The sequence below is a fragment of the Microtus ochrogaster genome, linkage group LG1 (assembly GCF_000317375.1).
Source record: "Microtus ochrogaster isolate Prairie Vole_2 linkage group LG1, MicOch1.0, whole genome shotgun sequence".
NCBI classification, from domain to species: Eukaryota; Metazoa; Chordata; class Mammalia; order Rodentia; family Cricetidae; genus Microtus; species Microtus ochrogaster.
Window position 1 is genome coordinate 2,314,420 of NC_022027.1, and position 18,833 is coordinate 2,333,252.

General features: G+C 57.5%; 2 protein-coding genes across 2 annotated transcripts; both read left to right on the forward strand.

The window, feature by feature from the left end:
- The first annotated feature begins 1,769 nt into the window (after positions 1-1,769).
- Positions 1,770-3,727, forward strand: S1pr4 (sphingosine-1-phosphate receptor 4). Its single transcript, XM_005358971.2, has one exon. It carries the CDS (start codon positions 1,851-1,853, stop codon positions 2,988-2,990), a length of 1,140 nt encoding a protein of 379 aa, XP_005359028.1. The 5' UTR covers positions 1,770-1,850; the 3' UTR covers positions 2,991-3,727.
- Positions 3,728-5,169: 1,442 nt separating this feature from the next.
- Ncln (nicalin) lies at positions 5,170-14,839 on the forward strand. The gene is made up of 14 exons (XM_005358972.3): positions 5,170-5,492; positions 8,010-8,200; positions 8,858-9,002; positions 9,124-9,218; positions 9,722-9,802; positions 10,439-10,542; positions 11,381-11,469; positions 11,569-11,887; positions 12,560-12,647; positions 12,726-12,764; positions 12,847-13,007; positions 13,484-13,537; positions 13,624-13,702; positions 13,782-14,839. The coding sequence occupies exons 1-14, from the start codon at positions 5,309-5,311 to the stop codon at positions 13,839-13,841; spliced, it is 1,689 nt and encodes a 562-aa protein (XP_005359029.1). The 5' UTR covers positions 5,170-5,308; the 3' UTR covers positions 13,842-14,839.
- The last annotated feature ends 3,994 nt before the right edge of the window (positions 14,840-18,833 follow it).

The window sequence follows — 18,833 nt, forward strand, 5'->3', positions numbered from 1 at the left end:
GCCCCCCGCTTCTCCCTCCAGCCTCAGGCCTGCGGCGCTGAGGGCTAATGACACCCACTGGCCGTGGTCGCGGATCACAGCCACCCCAGCCCCTGCGGGGACCCCGTTTCTCCATCCCTCCCCTGCACCCGATGCGGTCTCCCGATGATTTAAACAACCAGATACAGCACAGCCGCCGCCAGCGGCCTCAGTTTCCCCTCCTAGCTCGGCGCTGCGGGGAGTTACAGGTGTTCGCACGCTGATTAGGTGCCTACTGTGTTTGAATGACATTTAATAAGCACTTGCTGTGTGTGGAAGGGCGACAAACGTTTTCTTTTCTTTTCTTTTCTTTTTTTTTTTTTTGGTTTTTCGAGACAGGGTTTCTCTGTGGTTTTGGAGCCTGTCCTGGAAGTAACTCTTGTAGACCAGGCTGGTCTCGAACTCACAGAGATCCGCCTGCCTCTGCCTCCCGAGTGCTGGGACTAAAGGCGTGCGCCACCACCGCCCGGCTCGCGACAAACGTTTTCTAAGTGTCCCTGCTACAGGCGACAAAATTTCATCAAGCACCTACTGGGTGTGTGTGACAATTTTTCCCCAATGGGTGACATTACTAAGCATCTGTTCTATATGGGTGGCCCATATTCTTCATTATTATTACTGTTTATTTGTTTGGCTTTTTAAAAAAGATTTATTTATTTATACAGTATTCTGTTTGTAAGTCAGAAGCGGGCACCAGACCTCATTACAGATGGTTGTGAGCCACCATGTGGTTGCTGGGAATTGAACTCAGAACCTCTGGAAGAGCAGTCAGTGCTCTTAACTGCTGAGCCATCTCTCCAGCCCTGGTTTTGTTTTTTCAAGACTGGTCTCGCTGTGTAGCCCTGGCTGTGCTGGAACTCACTCTGTAGACCAGGCTGGCCTGAAACTCACAGAGATCCCCTGTTTCTGCCTCCTGAGTGCTGGGGTGCACATTTATTAAACATCTGTGTATACACACCCAACACTGATTAGGCACCTGCTATGTAAGAGGTCACTAAACATTAAGTAAGCGCCAGAAAATGGTTCCGTGGACAAAGGGGCTTGTGGCCAAACCGCAAGGACCAGAGTTCGGTTCTGGGACCCGGAGGGTGGAAGGAGAGAACCCTTTGCAGTAAACTGCCCTCTGACCTCAGCCACCTCTGCCTGTGATGTGGCACCTGCACACCCTACATACCATAGGAAAAAAACAAATAAATGTAAGAAAACTTTTTAGAAATTATGAAGCACCCTGTGGTGATAGCGCACGCCTTTAATCCCAGCACTCAGGAGTCAGAGGCAGGAGGAGGTCTGTGAGTTCGAGACCAGCCTGGTCTACAGAGCGAGTTCCAGGACAGGCTCCAAAACCACAGAGAAACCCTGTCTCGAAAAACAAAACCAAACCACAGTCTGAAGCCCCTGTTGGGCACGGTGGCACTTAATGTGTTTGGGTGGCATTTCCCTGGCTGCACACAGTAACAAGGCTCAGGATGGGCCGTCTGTGTGTGGCTGACATTTATTAAGCCCCTGCTGTATGCAAGCATGCTGGGAGCAGCCGGTTCTTGGGGCTGGGAAGGTGCCAGGTGGTACCCATTGTCCCACAGTGACGATCTCTCCTGCACAGCCTCCCATCCTTGGGACAGGAGGGGACACTGGGCAGGGGTGGGGATGCCAGAGGGCTCATCCCAGCCACCCTCAACCGTTGCTCAGGATGCCCCTCCCTGCCCTGGCCTCACCCCCACCCACCCGGGGGCACCTTAAGCATAACAGGAAATTTCAAACAACAGGAAACCCAGGCCAGGCTGGGACTCCACCCTGCCCGGGGCCTCTCTGTCAGTCTGTCCCCCGGGGAGGCCATGAACATCAGCACCTGGTCCTGTCACCGGCTGGCGGCCAGCGGTCACAGCCTCCTCATCGTCCTGCATTACAACCACAGTGGGCGGCTGGCCGGCCGCGGGGGGCCCGAGGACGGTGGCGGGCTGGGGACGCTGCGGGGACCGTCGGTGGCGGCGGGCTGCCTGGTGGTGCTAGAGAACGCGGTGGTGCTGGCCGCCATCGCCACTCGCATGCGGTCCCGCCGCTGGGTGTACTACTGCCTGCTGAACATCACGCTGAGCGACCTGCTCACCGGCCTGGCCTACCTGGTCAACGTACTGCTGTCGGGGACGCGCACCTTCCAGCTGTCCCCCGCGCACTGGTTCCTGCGGGAGGGCATCCTCTTCATGGCCCTGGCCGCGTCCACCTTCAGCTTGCTCTTCACGGCCGGCGAGCGCTTCGCCACCATGGTGCGGGTGGCCGAGAGCGGGGCCACCAAGACCAGCCGCGTGTACGGCTGCATCGGGCTGTGCTGGCTGCTGGCGGCCACGCTGGGCCTCCTGCCCCTCCTGGGCTGGAACTGCGTGTGTGCCTTCCCTCGCTGCTCCAGCCTGCTGCCCCTCTACTCCAAGGGCTACGTGCTCTTCTGCGTGGTGGTCTTCGCCCTCATCCTGGTGGCCATCCTGGGCCTCTACGGGGCCATCTTTAGGGTGGTCCGGGTCAACGGGAAGAAGTGCCCCCGGGCTCCGGCCCGCCGCAAGGCCCGCAGACTGCTCAACACGGTGCTGATGATCTTGGTGGCTTTCGTGGTGTGCTGGGGTCCCCTGTTCGGCTTGCTCCTGGCCGACATCTTCGGTTCCAACGTCTGGGCCCAGGAGTACCTGCGTGGCATGGATTGGATCCTCGCCCTGGCGGTGCTCAACTCCGCCATCAACCCCCTCATCTACTCCTTCCGCAGCCGCGAGGTGCAGCGCTCGGTGCTGGCCTTCCTCTGTTGTGGCTGTCTCTGGTTGGGCCTGCGGGGTCCTGGTGACTGCCTGACTCGGATCACAGAGGTCCAGTCCGGTGCGTCCACCACTGACAGTTCGCTGAGGACCAGAGACAGTTTTCGGGCTTCCAGGTCACACAGCTTCAGGATGCGCGAGCCGCTGTCTAGCGTTTCCAGTGTCCGGAGCGTCTAGAGCATGGACGGGCCAGTTGCCAGGGCGAGCACAGCACAGGCCCTCCCGGGAGAGGTGAGAAGGGACTGGACACGATCCTGGCCTGATGATGACGGGGAACATGCCAGCAGATCCTGGGGTCTGTGCACAGAGCTGCCAGTGCTGAATGTCGGGCAGAGCAGAGTGGCTCGAGCCAGATCCAGTGGGTCTGGGCCTCAGTCTGGACTCACATTCACCAGGAGGTGAAGGGGACACACCATGTCCGAGTTCACCAACAGGACAGGTCACTGTGGCTCCTTCTTAGTCACACATGTGTGTGTTGAGGGAGGGTAGGGGTGGAAGGGGAGGCTGCTGTAACGAGTCTCCTTGTCATTCCTAGTGGTGCTTTGGGGGTGTGCTGAGATGGGGGCCTGCCCGTTTGGGGCCCGGAGACCACCTGTCAATCATCTCTCTTCACAATGACTTCCCCACTGGGACAGGCTCCCGCCCCCATGGTCTCCCACCCTCAGGTCAGTTTCTCTGTTGTTGTGGGAAGAACTGACCCGCCCACCCCGGGTCTGGGGCAATATCTTGCCCTGGTCCGGTAACCCCGTGGCCTCACCCTTCCGTTTCTGAACTATGGTGATGTGTGTGACAGGGGACCGCGGACCCACTGTTCAAAAGCGCAGCCTCGAGCCACGCATGACTGCCTAAGAGTTATTAAAATGAAGGAAACCTACACATTTGGTTTCTCAGCGTATTGTAACCGAGTCTCACCGGTGGTGACTCTAAGGACGACAGTGATTGTCACTCAGTTCGGGGCACACATCGTTTGACTTTTCTACACTTTTAACTCCAATGGGTTGTGACCTTGGTGCTTAGCATGGGGCTTGGTATACACTTGGCATCCATTTGTTGCAGAGCAATCACTCTCAGGGACAAGGCCAGCACACGTTCTTCTAAGGCCAGCGCTTACCAAGCGCCTACTGAAGACCTGACTCAAACTCAGCTCACGCCAGTTCCCACACTGAATTCTTCCCCGTGTCTGCTGGTGGGTGGGTAGCAGTGCTTGGTCATTTATTTCTTGTTTATTGTATTCCTAGAGGTGTGAGTGACAATTTTATTATTTTTTGACAAATAATTTTAATTCACACCTTAAATTACCCAAACCTTAAATTACCCTACCCTATGGGACTGGTCAAATCCCATAGTCTTATTTAGTACTCCAAAATTAAATTTGAATTTGCAATAGGAAAACCAAAACTTTTAGGTTCAATGTGTCCCAAATATGAATAGGAATAATAAAGACCTCCCCACCATCAGCTGGTTCCATTATTGTCATAGCTATCTCCCCACTGCCACTAAAGCCCGTGCCAATTTCCTGCCTTACCTAACCTTGCCACTTGCTACGAATTTTATTTATCTATTTATTTCTGTTTTGAGACAGGGTTTCTCTGTGTAGCTTTGGAGCCTGTCCTGGAACTTGCTTTGCCAGGCTGGCCTCGAACTCACAGAGATCTATCTGCCCCTGCCTCCGGAGTGCTGGGATTAAAGGCGTGCGCCATCAATGCCCGGCACGAATATATATATAGAGACATCTTTTCATTCATTCACTTCAGAATGCAGACACCCACTGGATGTCTTGTGCTCTAGGAACTTACAAGACGAAGATCTGAGCCCTCATTAAGTTTCACATCTGCTTTTTTTTCTCATTTTAACTCCATCCCCTTTCACAGAGACAGAGCGACAGCAGTTCCCAGCATCCCACGTCCCAGGAGAACAAGGCACCAGCCGGGCACTTTCTCATGCCCCCCCCCCCACTTCCTTCCGGGTCGCAAGGTCACGTCCTGCACTTTGGGTTGATCGTCCTTCTTGTTAACGACTCCAAACACACGGCTTAAGCAAGCTTTACTGAAAATGATTTTTAATAGCTTTTTAAACTCTCGGTGTTTTGCCACTTTGAGCTTATGAGTTCAGAAGTTATGTCCGCCATACCTTCGTCCCGGGCGCGCCACAGCGGGACTACAACTCCCAGAGGGCTCCGCGCTCAATTACTACTACTGCGCCCTAGAAGCCTTAGCGCGAGTCTCAGTGTGCCTACAACTCCCAGGAATCCCCCGCGTGCGGGGGGGTGGAGTCTATAACTCACATGAAAGACTACAGTTCCCGGCAGGCGGTGCGGCACTCAGAGCCGTCCACAGCGCTGCCCAAAGGACCCTTGGACAGCCGCGGGCTGTCTGTGGCTCTGCCCGAAGGACCTCAGCGGCCGCCCATGCCGAGCTGAGTCCGCGAATCTCTGGCCGCTTCCCGTCGCCATCAGCCACCGCCGTCGCCGCCTTTGCGGCCTGCCGCCTGCCGGAATGCTGGAGGAAGCGGGCGAGGTGCTGGAGAACGTGCTAAAGGCGTCGTGCCTGCCGCTCGGCTTCATCGTCTTCCTGCCCGCCGTGCTGCTGCTCGTGGCGCCGCCTCTGCCCGCCGCCGACGCCGCGCACGAGTTCACCGTGTACCGCATGCAGCAGTACGACCTGCAGGGCCAGCCGTACGGTGCGCGACCCCTGACCCCGTCCCCTGTCGTCGCCATCCCCCCACTGCCTCACCGCTTCCCCGTCACCGCGATCTCCCCACTGTCATGCCGGGGATCCCCGACTGTTTCCCCGTCTCCCACTGTCATAGTGATCCCTTCCTGGCAACCCCACTCCTCCCTGTCCCTTCAGGCCCCTGCTGTCATACTGATTCCTGTCACCCGGATTCTCGCCTCTTCTTGATCCCCCGTCACCCTGATCCCCTCTCTGTCACTGGTTACCCCAGGCCTACTGTCCCCCGGGGCCTTGGTTCCTACAGCACCGCCCCTTGCCAGGGTTCCCCAGGTTCTCTGTCCTCACGCCTGTGTCTTGGGTCTCTCAAAGCCTCCCTTTTGCTGCCTGTGGTATCTGGCCTTCTAGAACCCTCTGGTCTTTAGTTCGCCTTCCAGCCTTGATGCTTAGTGTGTCCCTGAGCGTCAAGGCCGGGTCCCCCTGGTGTGTGCCAGCCTGGGTCCATGCCTCTCTATGCGAACCCTATGGGCCCTTGTGCCAGGAATTACGTTATTTCTCTTTAAAGGAACGTTGCATCTTGGGGGGGGGGGTCATATGGCTGCCCCTACTTGGGGATCCCGGAGTGGGTGGAGGCCAGGAGGCCAGTGCCTGCCCTGTGCCTTGCAGGGCTGAGAACAGTAGTGTTCTGAAACAATGACTTACCTTCCAGGGCACCATAGGGTCAAGGTCAACAGGGCCAGAGTAGGTGGTTGGTCAGGTGTCCCAGGTGTTGAAGTTGCTTGTGACCTGACATTTTGTGAAGTGTCACCAGCAAAACTGTCTGCAGTAGGGTACTTCTGAATGGCCACATGGAGCCAGTGGCTACCAAGCTGGGCAGCATAGCTCCTTGGTCTCCAGAGTCATTCCAGAGCATTCCAGGGTCCAGAGGGCAGTTCCTAGAGTACTTATGTCCATGCGCGGCTCACACACCCACAGCCTGCATCGGCCCCTTAGCTGAGCTGGAGTGTGAATGAACTTGTGTCCTCAGTGGACCGCACACCTAACATGGCCGTCTCTCCTTGGCTGAATACGAACTGTGGGGCTCCTGCACCCTGTCTGCACCCCTGGGAGCCCACGATGAGATAACCAGCCAGAGCAGGTCTTGAGAAACCCTGCGTAAGTCCCTTGGGCTCCCCTCAGCCCCACGCTGCTCTGCAGCCTCACTGACGCTCACCTTACCCAACTTCCCCTGGGTCTTTGTTGAGAAATAAATGACACTGGCATGAGGGAGGTTCATGGTAGGGCGTGACCAGACCACCATCCCTCCTTCTGTGGACTCTGGCCTCCTTGGGACCTCCCTTCTTGTCAGCGTGGGGTTGGGACAGGACTTCCGTGTCTTGTCTGCCTCCCTAGTGGCTCGGTGACCCTGAGTTACATCTCCACAAGCCTGGAGCCAACTAGTGAAGCTTGGCCTCCCCTGCACTTGAGGATAAAGTTTTATTGACACTCGGTCACTGACACCACTGAGCTGACAAGCCAGCCATGGGGAGGAGCCTGCCTTCCTGGCATCCCTGGGCCACCTAATGTCATTAGAGGGCTGAACTGCGGGGATGGGTCACAGGGGCCTAGCCGTCCTTCTGTGGGGAGCACGGCGGGTTTGGGGGTTCCTAGGGGCTGGTGCATGGGCAGCACTGCCCACTGGGGCTCCATGTCACCAGTGCTGCCCAGCTGCAGCTCCTGGCCTGCTTGGGGACACTGTAGGGACCTCGAGGAAGAGCTGGCATCTGAACCACCCTCCGACTGGGAGCAGGTTAAAGAGGGAGAGGTGTTACTTCTCCCTGTAATAGGATCCCCATAGTTGTGTGAGATCCTGCGGGGGAGCAGGGTGTCTGGGGTCCCTGGCTGGCTCTGCCCCCTCCCCGCCCCCATACTGTGCATTCCTGGACGGGGAGAGCAGGGCCCAGCTGGGCCAGGGCCTGTAGGTCCCACAGGGTGTCAACTTATGAGCGCAAGTCCCTATCACCCTGTGTGTCGGGTCAGTCACACATGAACTGTGCATCCCTTTGACACTTGGGCCTTGGTGTAATGTGGGTGTCGGCGTCCAGATGACCGCCCTAGATGCCCCACCAGGATCAAGTACCCTCTTCACTGAGCTGTGTGACCCATGATCTGTGTAGTCATTCACTGCCCCCTTCTGGCCATGTGCGTTCAGGGTGCCGCCTGCCGTCACCCTGGTGGGTAGCAGTTGAGCGTTTATGAAGCATCTGATTTGTATTACTCCACCCAGTCGGGATGTAAGTGGGTCCCAGGACCTAGGGGGCTCTGGTTCCTGAGGGAGCTGCCCACTGACCTGAGGTCCATGGCCATTCGCCTCTGGCCTATGCAGTACAGACCCCTAAGGGCCCATCTGGCCCTTCCCTGACTGTGGGAGGTGTCCCATGCCTGTCTCCTAAGAGCCACACCCTACAGCCTGTGTGCTGGTTGTGGGGGCCCCACATGGTGTCCATGCACTAGGAGACCTGCAGCTGTGACCCCGTGTCCCCCACAGGTACACGGAATGCAGTGCTCAACACGGAGGCACGCACAGTGGACGCAGACGTGCTGAGCCGCCGCTGTGTGCTTATGCGGCTTCTGGACTTTTCCTATGAGCACTACCAGAAGGCCTTGCGACAATCAGCGGGCGCTGTGGTCATCATCCTCCCCCGGGCCATGGCCGCTGTGCCCCAGGATGTTGTCCGGGTGAGCCTGTACCACTATCCCACGCTTGTTCCTCAGGTTGCATCTGTTTCTTTTTTTTTTTTTTTCGAGACAGGGTTTCTCTGTAGCTTTGGAGCCTGTCCTGGAACTAGCTCTGTAGACCAGGCTGGTCTCGAACTCACAGAGATCCGCCTGCCTCTGCCTCCCGAGTGCTGGGATTAAAGGCGTGCGCCACCGTCGCCCGGCTTTTTTGTTTTGTTTCTTTTTTTTCTTTTTTCTCAGGTTGCATCTGGAGTGTGTCTTTGGGCCATTTGCTTTGCCCTTCTGCATCTGAAGAAGGTTTCTTGTCCCTGAGGACACTCGGCTGCATACTCTGCCGTTAAGAACGGGCTGAGAGGCCGGGCGGTGGTGGCGCACGCCTTTAATCCCAGCACTTGGGAGGCAGAGGCAGGCGGATCTCTGTGAGTTCGAGACCAGCCTGGTCTACAAGAGCTAGTTCCAGGACAGGCTCCAAAACCACAGAGAAACCCTGTCTCAAAAAAAAAAAAAAAAAAAAAAAAAAAAAACGGGCTGAGGTGGGGGAGCCACTCCAGGGGTGGCCCTGTCTCCTGAGTGCATACACTCCAGGGGTGGCCCTGTCTCCTGAGTGCATACATTCCAGGGGTGGCCAGGTCTCCTGAGTGCATGTACTCCCCACAGCAATTCATGGAGATTGAGCCCGAGATGCTGGCCATGGAGACCGTGGTCCCTGTGTATTTTGCCGTGGAGGATGAGGCCCTGCTGTCCATCTATGAGCAGACCCAGGCTGCCTCTGCCTCTCAGGGCTCTGCCTCCGCCGCTGAAGGTGAGCCAGGCTACCAGAGGGTGTGATGTGTCTCCGTGGCGGCTGGGGCTGTCTTGGGCCTCTGTGTTCACAGTATCCACCCCAGCTGTGGGCCCAAGTGACTCGTCCCTTCTGTCCCCAGTGCTACTGCACACAGCCACGGCCAATGGTTTCCAGATGGTGACCAGCGGAGCCCAGAGCCAGGCAGTGAGCGACTGGCTGATCACCAGCGTAGAGGTGAGTGCCCTGACCCTCAGGTCCAGACATGCCTCTGCCTCTGCGGCACGCCAGGGGTAGTGGAGACCCAGGAACTCGCCCAGCACCACAGAAATGAGGCCTGGTAGCTCCACCTGGGAGACTGAGGCATCCATGGCTGCATAGTGAGTTTGATGCTGGCCTGGTATACAGGAGACCCCTCTTTAATAGAAGAACCCCCCTATTTAGAGTTCTGGGTTGGGGGCACAGAACTTGGGACGGTGGTGGGTCGGGCTGCAGGACAGACTGCAGGAGCATCTGCAGCGTCCCCACTGCTGCTGTCTTGGGATGAGTAGGCTGTGAAGGCCTCAACATTTGGGCAGGGACAGCCTCGCTGTACGCCCCCATCCTGGGCCAAATGGTTTGTGCTCTTGTCCATTAGTGAGCCAGCATGGCCTGTGCCTGCCCTGAGGGAAAAGGCTCACAGCATACCAGGGTGACCCTTGGGAAGCACCTGGGACCATCGCTCCATCGTCTCTCCACAGGGACGGCTGACAGGGCTGGGAGGTGAGGATCTCCCCACCATTGTCATCGTGGCTCACTACGACGCCTTTGGCGTGGCCCCAGTAAGTACCTGGTGTGCAGTCCAAGAAGGGACAGGGACACCTCAGGCAAGCAAGGCAGGGGCTGCCAGCTGCTCCGGGCACCAAAATGTTGGGTGATGTAGTGTGGGACTCCGAATGTCTGACCCATGGTGACCTCAGCAGCCGCATTTAATTGGGGCTCACATACAGTTGTCCATCATGGCGGCCAGCAGGTGTGTCGCTGGAAGAGTAACTGAGCCTGGGCTGGGCTTTCGACACCTCACAGCCCACCCTCAGTGACATACTTCCTTCCCCAAGGACCACTCCTTGTTCCTCTCAAGTAGTGCCAAAGACATGTGACCCTCTGGGGGCCATTCTTATCCAAACCACCACACTGGGCTCCAGTGCCACCAGGTCCCCAGCCTCCAAGGGCAGACCGGCCCAAGCGCCCCTGACTTCCCTTTGTTGGTCATGGGCTCTCTGAGAGCTCTGGCTGTCATGAACTGAGAGATCCCCCTTCCCCAGCCTCCTGGGCTGCAGTTAAAGGGGTGGCCACCACATTCCTCCCCATGGGTGTTCACGTCTCCCTTCTACCTGCTTGTGCCCCACGTGAGGCTTGGCACCTCATGGACGGGCCTGGCCTGCAGGAGGCGTAACCAACAGGTCCTCTGCCCACAGTGGCTGTCGCTGGGCGCCGATTCGAATGGCAGTGGCATCTCCGTGCTGCTGGAGCTGGCTCGTCTCTTCTCACGCCTCTACACATACAAGCGCACACATGCAGCGTGAGTGCCAGCCATGGGGGCGGTCCTCAGGTGACCCCACTGTACATCCCACACCAGATGCTGCCATTCCCAGAAGGGCTGGACCTGTCCAGGAATGACTGCAGCCAATCTCGGTTCTGTACCAGGATGCTCCTGGGTGGGGCTCTGTGGGAATCCATGCCCATACTGTGACAGCCACGTGTGTCCTGAGGTGCTGCGCAGGGTTGGCTGCAGGGCTGGTCACGTGAGAGCCGCTTTGACATTTGTGAGCTGGGCACACAGGGTAGCCCTGAGAGTGGCAGCCAGTGTGCCAGTTCTCAGTCTCCTCGGTCACAAGGCAGCTGCAGTCAATACATGGGGGTTGCCTCGTCCCTTCCTTACCGCCACGAGGCAGCTGTGTTTTTGCTCACCCCAGGCCCTCATGGCCTGCACCAGTCCTGACTGGTTTGACAGCCCTATGTGACAGTGGCCAGTCAGTAGTATGGGCCAGGAACAACCTGGGCTCAGTGACTGCCCTGTGTGTCATCATTGGGCAGCTTGGCTGTGGTTCCCAAGCAGGTGAGGGTGTGGGGCACCTGTGTGTGGCTCAGGGTCCTTCTAGTCAAGGTGGGCATCAGCTGGCCACTGGCATCTGGGAACGTGGTGGTCTGGGGATGGAGTGCTAGTCCGGGTTCCTTGACGTGAGTGTCCTCAGTGGCCTCCCACTGCAACATTCGGGACACATATGACTCCTATTTGGGGATTCCCTGGGGTGGTGTAGGGTGTGTCACCTGGTGGTAGGTCTGGAGAGATCTGGGGTTTCCATGTGCCCAGTCAGGGACCTGTGGCCTGACCACGGCCCGTGACACTGCACTCGCAGGTACAACCTCCTCTTCTTCGCATCAGGAGGAGGCAAGTTCAACTACCAGGGCACCAAGCGATGGCTGGAGGACAGCCTGGACCACACAGGTGAGTGGGGCCTGGGTGGGTGGGCCGCTGGGCAGGGCCCAGCGGGGCCGAGTCTGGGTTGGGGGTGCCTCACGCCCCTGACACATGCCTGTCCTGCAGACTCCAGCCTTCTGCAGGATAATGTAGCCTTCGTGCTCTGTCTGGACACCGTGGGCCGAGGCAGCCACCTGCGCCTGCACGTGTCTAAGCCACCTCGGGAGGGGACGCTACAGCACGCCTTCCTGCGTGAGCTGGAGACAGTGGCCACGCACCAGTTCCCTGATGTCAGCTTCTCCATGGTGCATAAGAAGATCAACCTGGCGGACGACGTGCTGGCTTGGGAGCATGAGCGCTTTGCCATCCGCAGGCTGCCCGCCTTCACGCTGTCGCACCTGGAGAGCCACCGTGCGGGGCCGCGCAGCAGCATCATGGACGTGCGGTGAGTGGGTGCCCAGGAGACAAGCCATTTTCCGGGTCTTTCCTGGGACCTTCCATGGGGCGCTCTTTATTGGGACACCTAGAATCTTCCGCGGAAGGGAGGGGTGGTGACATCTTGTATAATGCCTTCTGTGGGGGCTAGATCCTAGGGTCTTCTCTGGGGCTTCCTTCTAGAACCTTCTGTGGGGGGCACCTTTCATCCCCTTCCAAGAAGAAAACTTCTGGGCTGGGGCAAGAGCTGCTGCTCATGAGGGGGCAAAGAGCCATCTTCTGGAACTTTCCATGGGCTGGCCACAGCTGTGTGACCACGTGGAGCAGAGTGGGCGCTTGTCCAGGGCGAGGGTGGGACTGGGAGTTAGGAGCGGTCTGGGAGGGCAGCAGCTGGTCACACACCTGGAGCCGCTCAGGCTGGCTGATGGGTTGAAGGAAGGTCACTTGTCCACCCCCTCGCGAGCCTTGAGGTGACCATTCCCTGCAGGACGTCCTGGATCCTGCAGGTGCTGCACTGTCCCCACACCATGCCTCAGCTCCCCCACCACACTGGGCCGTGGCTGCCCTGCGGGGTGTCCGTGGTCAGACACACTGTTTACCTGGTCCCTGTGGCCAGCCACCCCGAGCCCAGGCACCAGGGACAGCACGCCCTATCTGAAGAACCTATCCCTGTGTTCTCAAGGGCTCGGGTGGACTCCAAGACGCTAACGCGGAACACGCGGATCATTGCTGAGGCCCTGACACGGGTTATCTACAACCTGACGGAGAAGGTAAGCCGTCTGGTCCTGGCCCTGGCCTGGTGCACACAGCCCTGCTGGGCTGCCTCACCCTGTCCTTTCCCTCTTCAGGGGACTCCCCCGGACATGCCAGTGTTCACGGAGCAGATGGTAAAGTGTGGGCATGGGGTGGGACCCTGGGGACCACTGCTGTGACCCCTGCGTGACCCCAGCCTGCACCTGGCCCTCTCAGGTCCAGCAGGAGCAGCTGGACTCAGTGATGGACTGGCTCACCAACCAGCCGCGGGCTGCGCAGCTGCTGGACAAGGACGGGACGTTCCTGAGTACACTGGAGCACTTTCTGAGCCGCTACCTGAAGGACGTGCGGCAGCACCACGTGAAGGCTGACAAGCGGTGAGCAGCAGACGCAGTCCCCGTGGCCTTACCTTGTCCTCAGCGAGAGGGGCACAGGCCAAGGGACAGCGTGGACACCAGGCCTGGGCTGCACCCTTCCCTAGAAAGACTTCCCAGGCAGGGAAGTTTCTAGTCCTTTTCTCAACTATTTAAAAAATATCTTTAAGCCAGGCAGTGGTGGCGCACACCTTTAACCCTAGCATTCAGGAGGCAGAGGCAGGAGGATCTCTGTGAGTTTGAGGCCAGCCTGGGCTACAGAGTGAGTTCCAGGATAGCCAGGGCTACACAGTGAGACCCTGTCTCAAACAATAACAAAAAACACATGCAAAAATATTTTTTGCTTTCTGAATTGAGCTGTTGATATGTAGTCTGAGCAAGCCTCAAACCCATCATGCTCCTGCAGCAGCCTCCCAGGGGGGCCTCTGAGATGGAGCCTCAGCCAGGGAGAAGCACTGAGTTGGGCTGTTTCTTGGCAGGGACCCCGAGTTTGTCTTCTACGATCAGCTTAAGCAGGTGATGAATGCCTACAGGTGAGTGGTGGGTGGGCTGGAGCAAACGGACCGCGGTCTGTTGGGGTGACCATTCTGCATCCTTGACCCCACGGACTGTCCTTCAGAGTCAAACCAGCCATCTTTGACCTGCTGCTGGCTGTGTGCATCGGGGCATACCTTGGCATGGCATACACGGCTGTCCAGGTGAGCTGCTGTGCAGGGAACCTGGGGGCAAGGTGGCTCTCTGGTGTCCCTGTCCCCTAATGTGCTGTGTCCTCCACAGCACTTCCACGTGCTCTACAAGACTGTGCAGAGACTGCTGCTCAAAGCCAAGGCCCAGTGACGACAGCTGTGGACAGGCGGCCCAGGAGGGACTGAACCAGAGTTCACTAGGATGCAGGGATTTCTCCTTGAACTTCCTTGGTGGAGAACCCCGCCTACCTGCAGATGAGCCCAATGGAACAGATGGCCCCCTGGGCCACATGCACTGAAGGGCCACACGCTTGGCTGGGTCCCAGCAGCCTGCTCCCCGCCCCCTCCTGTGGCCCATCAGAGGTGCCCAGGACCAGGCCACCTCTCCTGGCGCTGACTAGCACCCGCCTATGGCTCCCTGTTGTTCCCAGCCTACCTTTCCCTCTGCCTGTTGCCACCTCAGCCACCCCTGGACCCACCTGGTTCTCCAGCTGGGCCTGAGCCACCCCAGTCCAGGTGCTGGGGACAGGGCAGGAGGTGGCCCCAGGTGGCAGCCTGCAGCCCTGAGGTCTCTCCACCTTCCCCCTTCCCCTTCAGTTTCCCTGCCTGTGATGAATTCTGGGGACCCAGCCCCTCTCACAGTGTGGGATGAAACAGCCAGGCCCAGCACACCCTAGGTGTCCCTGCCAACAGGAGGGAGAGGGGAGGAGTCAGCGCTGGCAGTCGACCTCAGGGACTCCGTGGGCAATCGATTCGATAGCAATATGACCCGGGAGGTGTCGGGCCGGGAGGGGCAGCTGGGGCCAGCGCCTGGCATCCCTCCAGCACCTGTGGAGGCTTGGCCCACCCAGACCCTCTTCCTGGCAGCAGCAGTGGACCGCCACACTGGTGGCATTCATGTCATAGGGCAAGAGGGGCCAGCCTGCCACCCTGGCCCTCGGCACTCTCGCCCCCGCCCCTTCCCCATGGACTGCTGGGGTCCATCCCTCTTCACTCTTGTCCCAGCGGCTGGTTACGGGTCTGAGGCCGGTGCCACCCCTCACTGGCAAAGATACAAGGTGCATGTGCCACCTCCCTCTGCTCAGGCAGGGCTGGGCTGGCGGCCGGCCTGCAGTTGGTGGGTTAGAAAATAAAAGCCATATTGAAGGACCACGCCTGTGGGTGCCCCTGCCTTCAGGGACCTGAGTTCCCACTGGGCTCATGGGAGCATCAGCCCGCCCAGTGCCCTGCTGGTCACTGTAGCCCCTTCCTTCCCACCCTGACAACTGCTTCCTGGCACTGGAAAAGTTCTCAGAGGACGAGGATTGGGGACATGTCACATGGAGCAGGGGCTGTCACTGCAAAGTCTGCCCATCACTCAAGTACCTGTCTTGGAGACAAAAACTCCAGACCCGAAGGAGGGATGTTCTAACTTATTCAGAACATAATTTCTTTTTTTTTTTTTTTTGGTTTTTCGAGACAGGGTTTCTCTGTGGCTTTGGAGCCTGTCCTGGAACTAGCTCTGTAGCTGGTCTCGAACTCACAGAGATCCGCCTGCCTCTGCCTCCCGAGTGCTGGGATTAAAGGCGTGTGCCACCATCGCCCGGCTCAAGTCCCTGTCTTGTAGTCAGTCAACAAACCCCAGCTCAGCTGCTGCTATGAGGCTGGGGTCCTGTCCACTCAGCATGGAATGGACAGCTGCTCACATCTGGATGTTGAGGGAAACGGACCCAGGTTGGCTGCAGAGGCACAGACCAGCAGACTGCAGGGGTCTGGGTTCAGGCAGAGGGCATGGCTTGTGCCAAAGCCCTGGGGCTGGTGCGATGGGGCGGCTTAGCACTGTGGTCCTGAGCCCAAGAGGGGAAGGGGACGCTATGACACCCTGACTGCAGAATTGGGAGGCCCCTGGGGCTGAGCAGTTGTGAATCTGCACTGAGATCTGGCTTTCTGCCTCTGCAGGGTCATGGACTCCAGGGGCCTCCGCTTGCAAGTGTCCCTGGATGTGCATGTGTGCTTGCTGGGGAGTGACCGCCACAGGCCTCTTTCTCCTTCCCTGCGGGTCCTGGGGATGGAACTCAGGTTGTCGGGAATGGCAGCAAGCACCTTACCCACTGGGCCCTCTTGCCAGTCCTCCACCTTATCTTTTGTTTGCTTCTCCCCCCCCCCCCCCCCCCTGATGATTTAAAAGCCTGGCTCCACGCACAAGACACAGGTCACAAGGCCCCCCCCCGCCGCCCCGAAACAGGTCTCTCTGGCTTTGGAGCCTGTCCTGGAACTAGCTCTGTAGACTAGGTTGGGCTCAAACTCACACAGATCTGCCTGCCTCTGCCTCCCAAGTGCTGGGATTAAAAACATGCGCTGCTGCCACCCGGCCCTCCACCTTATATTTTGACTTGGCCTCTGACCCCTGAGCCAGGCCCTTGTTTTGGCCTCTACAACTCTGGGGTTCCATGTGCCTGCCATGTCAACTGTTTATGTGGGTCATTGTGGCAGGCACCAGCTCCCCAACATCTGCTTCTGAGGAAATGTGTCATTGCAGTCTCTGGCGTCATGGCAATCCTCCTGCCTCAGCTTTCTAAGACAGGTTTGCAGCACCACCTGTTTACAGCTGCTTTTAGATAGTGACAGGCTGGGCAAGGTGGGGGAAGTTCTGGGTCATCCTTGGCTACACGGTAAATTTGGGACCAGCCTGGGCTACATGAGACCTTGCTTCAAAAACTCAATAGCAAAGAGGTTGTCAGTCACTGCCGTTGTGGCATCCAGAGATGCCTATACTGTGCCAGGCAGGTGGGTGCTGGTGATACCATCAGTTCCAACCAGGTTGGGACTGGTGACGTGGGTGCTGTTGTTCCTCCCCTGAGCCCTGGGAGGAGAAGCCCCTCCTCTACCCTCAAGGCTCTGAGTCCACGTCCCTGCTGCTGGAGACTGCCCTCAGGGAACCCCTGCTGTCGTAATGGGTGAGGGGCTCCTAGGGCCAAGTGTATGTGGGTCAGGTGCTCAGCACCCCAGAGAACGGGTCAGCCCTGGACCTAGGTAGCTGAGGCTGAGGTGAGTTCCAGAACAGCCCACACCTGAGTAGACACAAAGGCCAGGGCAAGGTGATGGGACCCCCACACACACACCCCGTTTTTCTGATTGACTGTCTCCCCTGGACCAGCAGCCACAGTCTCCCGCCACATAGCTATGGTGACACCACCTGCAGGGGATTGGGGTCCCCAAACACTTGCTATTTTAGGGCTGACATGATGCTGGGCTGAGGGGAGCCGTGCCAGCTGGCCTGCCTCCTGCCGGCTCCTATCCATGTGTTTTGGGGACTGAGGTGGCTCAAGTTCGTTACTTCGGGGCTGATGCTGAGGCAGGTGGATGACAGCTGTGGGGCAGATGGCAGAACCCTCCCTCCTTCCCGGCAGCATCCCCAGCTCCCTGGAGGCCTGGTCCCCCCCCCCCCCCCCCCACACACACTTTGATACTATTTAACAGTTCTTGAAACTCAGAGCTCCACAGGGACTCCTGGCATCCTTCTCTGGTCTCCATGGAAACAGCTCATCTGAGAACTAGCCTCAGCATCTCCCAGCCTCCCCTACCTCTGAGAGGTGACCCATGACCCCAAGGCCTCGCCCCTCCAGCCCTGTTGAGTATGATGGTAGCGGTTCTCCATGACTGTGACGCCAAGTCCCCAAGGAGCCAGTCCCTTCTCCCGCTAGTGTCCATAGCAGATGAGGAAGTGGAGGCAAGATTGCCTGCACCGTGGGGATGACGAGATCGTGGGGGGCATCTGGGCTTCCAGAGCTACTGTGTGACCTTGCACAAGGGATCAACTGCTCTGGGCCTCCGTTCTGTTCTTTAAAACAAATTATAGGGGCTAGACAGACAGCTCAGTGGTTAGCGTGCCAGCTGCCCCTGCAGAGGACCCAGGTTCGGTTCCCAGCACCCACAACCACACACACGTGCACAGCCATGCAGGTGACACTCCTGCACATAGGTAAATCCTTCAACAAAAACAAATTATAGCCAGGTGGTGGTGGCGCACACCTTTAATTCCAGCACTGAGGAGGCGTATCTCTGTGAATTTGAGATCAGCCTGGGCTACAGAGTGAGTTCCAGGACAGCCAGGGCTACATAGAGAAACGCTGTCTTGTAGCACGAATAATAAAAACCTGGAGTCTGATATTGAGAAAACCAGAAAAGCAAAGCAGCCAAGCCACTAGAGAAGTCTTACGTCTACCAAGGCTGGGTGACCAGAAGCTAAGCAGACAGCCTCTCTCCTCCCATTTTGCCTTCCCTCTGGTGCTGGGATTAAAGGTGGGAGCCAGCACCACCTGGATCTGTTTCTGCACTGATCTTACGTAGCCCAGGGTGGCCTTGAACTCACAGAGCTCGTCTGCCTCTGTCTCCCAGATCCTGGGATTAAAGGTGTGTGTCACCATTGCCTGCCTCTAGTGGCTTTAGCTTTGCCTCTGGTCTTTAGGCAAGATTTATTTATCAAAATGCAAATAATATACCACTACACTGTCTTAAAATAAAAAAAAAATTATAGGAATAAGACTTGTCTATTAATTATTTTATTTATTTGAAACACTGTCTCATGTGACCTAGGCTAGCTTCAATTCTCTGTTTGGCCAAGGATAACCTTGAACCCCTAATCCTCTTGCCTCTATCTCGTCTGGAGAAAAACAAACCAAACTCATCAACACAGAGGATATTTTATTGCGATAGTTAAAATGAACACATGGAAAATGTGCAATGGCTAAAATAGCACCCATTTGTTTTTGAGATAGGTCTCTAACATAGCCCAGCTGCCCTGGAACTCACTCTGTAGCCTAGGCTGGCCTCGAACTCACAGAGACCCCCCTGCCTCTGCCTCCCGAGTGCTGGGATTAAAGGTGGGACCACCAGTGCTTGGCAACTATCATTTTAAGGATACACAGCATGGGCACAGGCGTCTGTGGCGCTACGAACGTCAATTTAAAATAAAAATATGAGCTGAACGAACATGGTGGTGCAGGCCTGTCATCCCAGGACCCACTTCTTTCCTGGAACGGCTCTCGGCTTCTCCGCCCTCCTCCACTGTCATCCCCTGACCCTCTTTGAACCTTTGTGTCCACGTCACTGGGTAGCTTTCATTATTCACCTGCTGTTTGCAGGGCCACCTTCCCCATCCGTG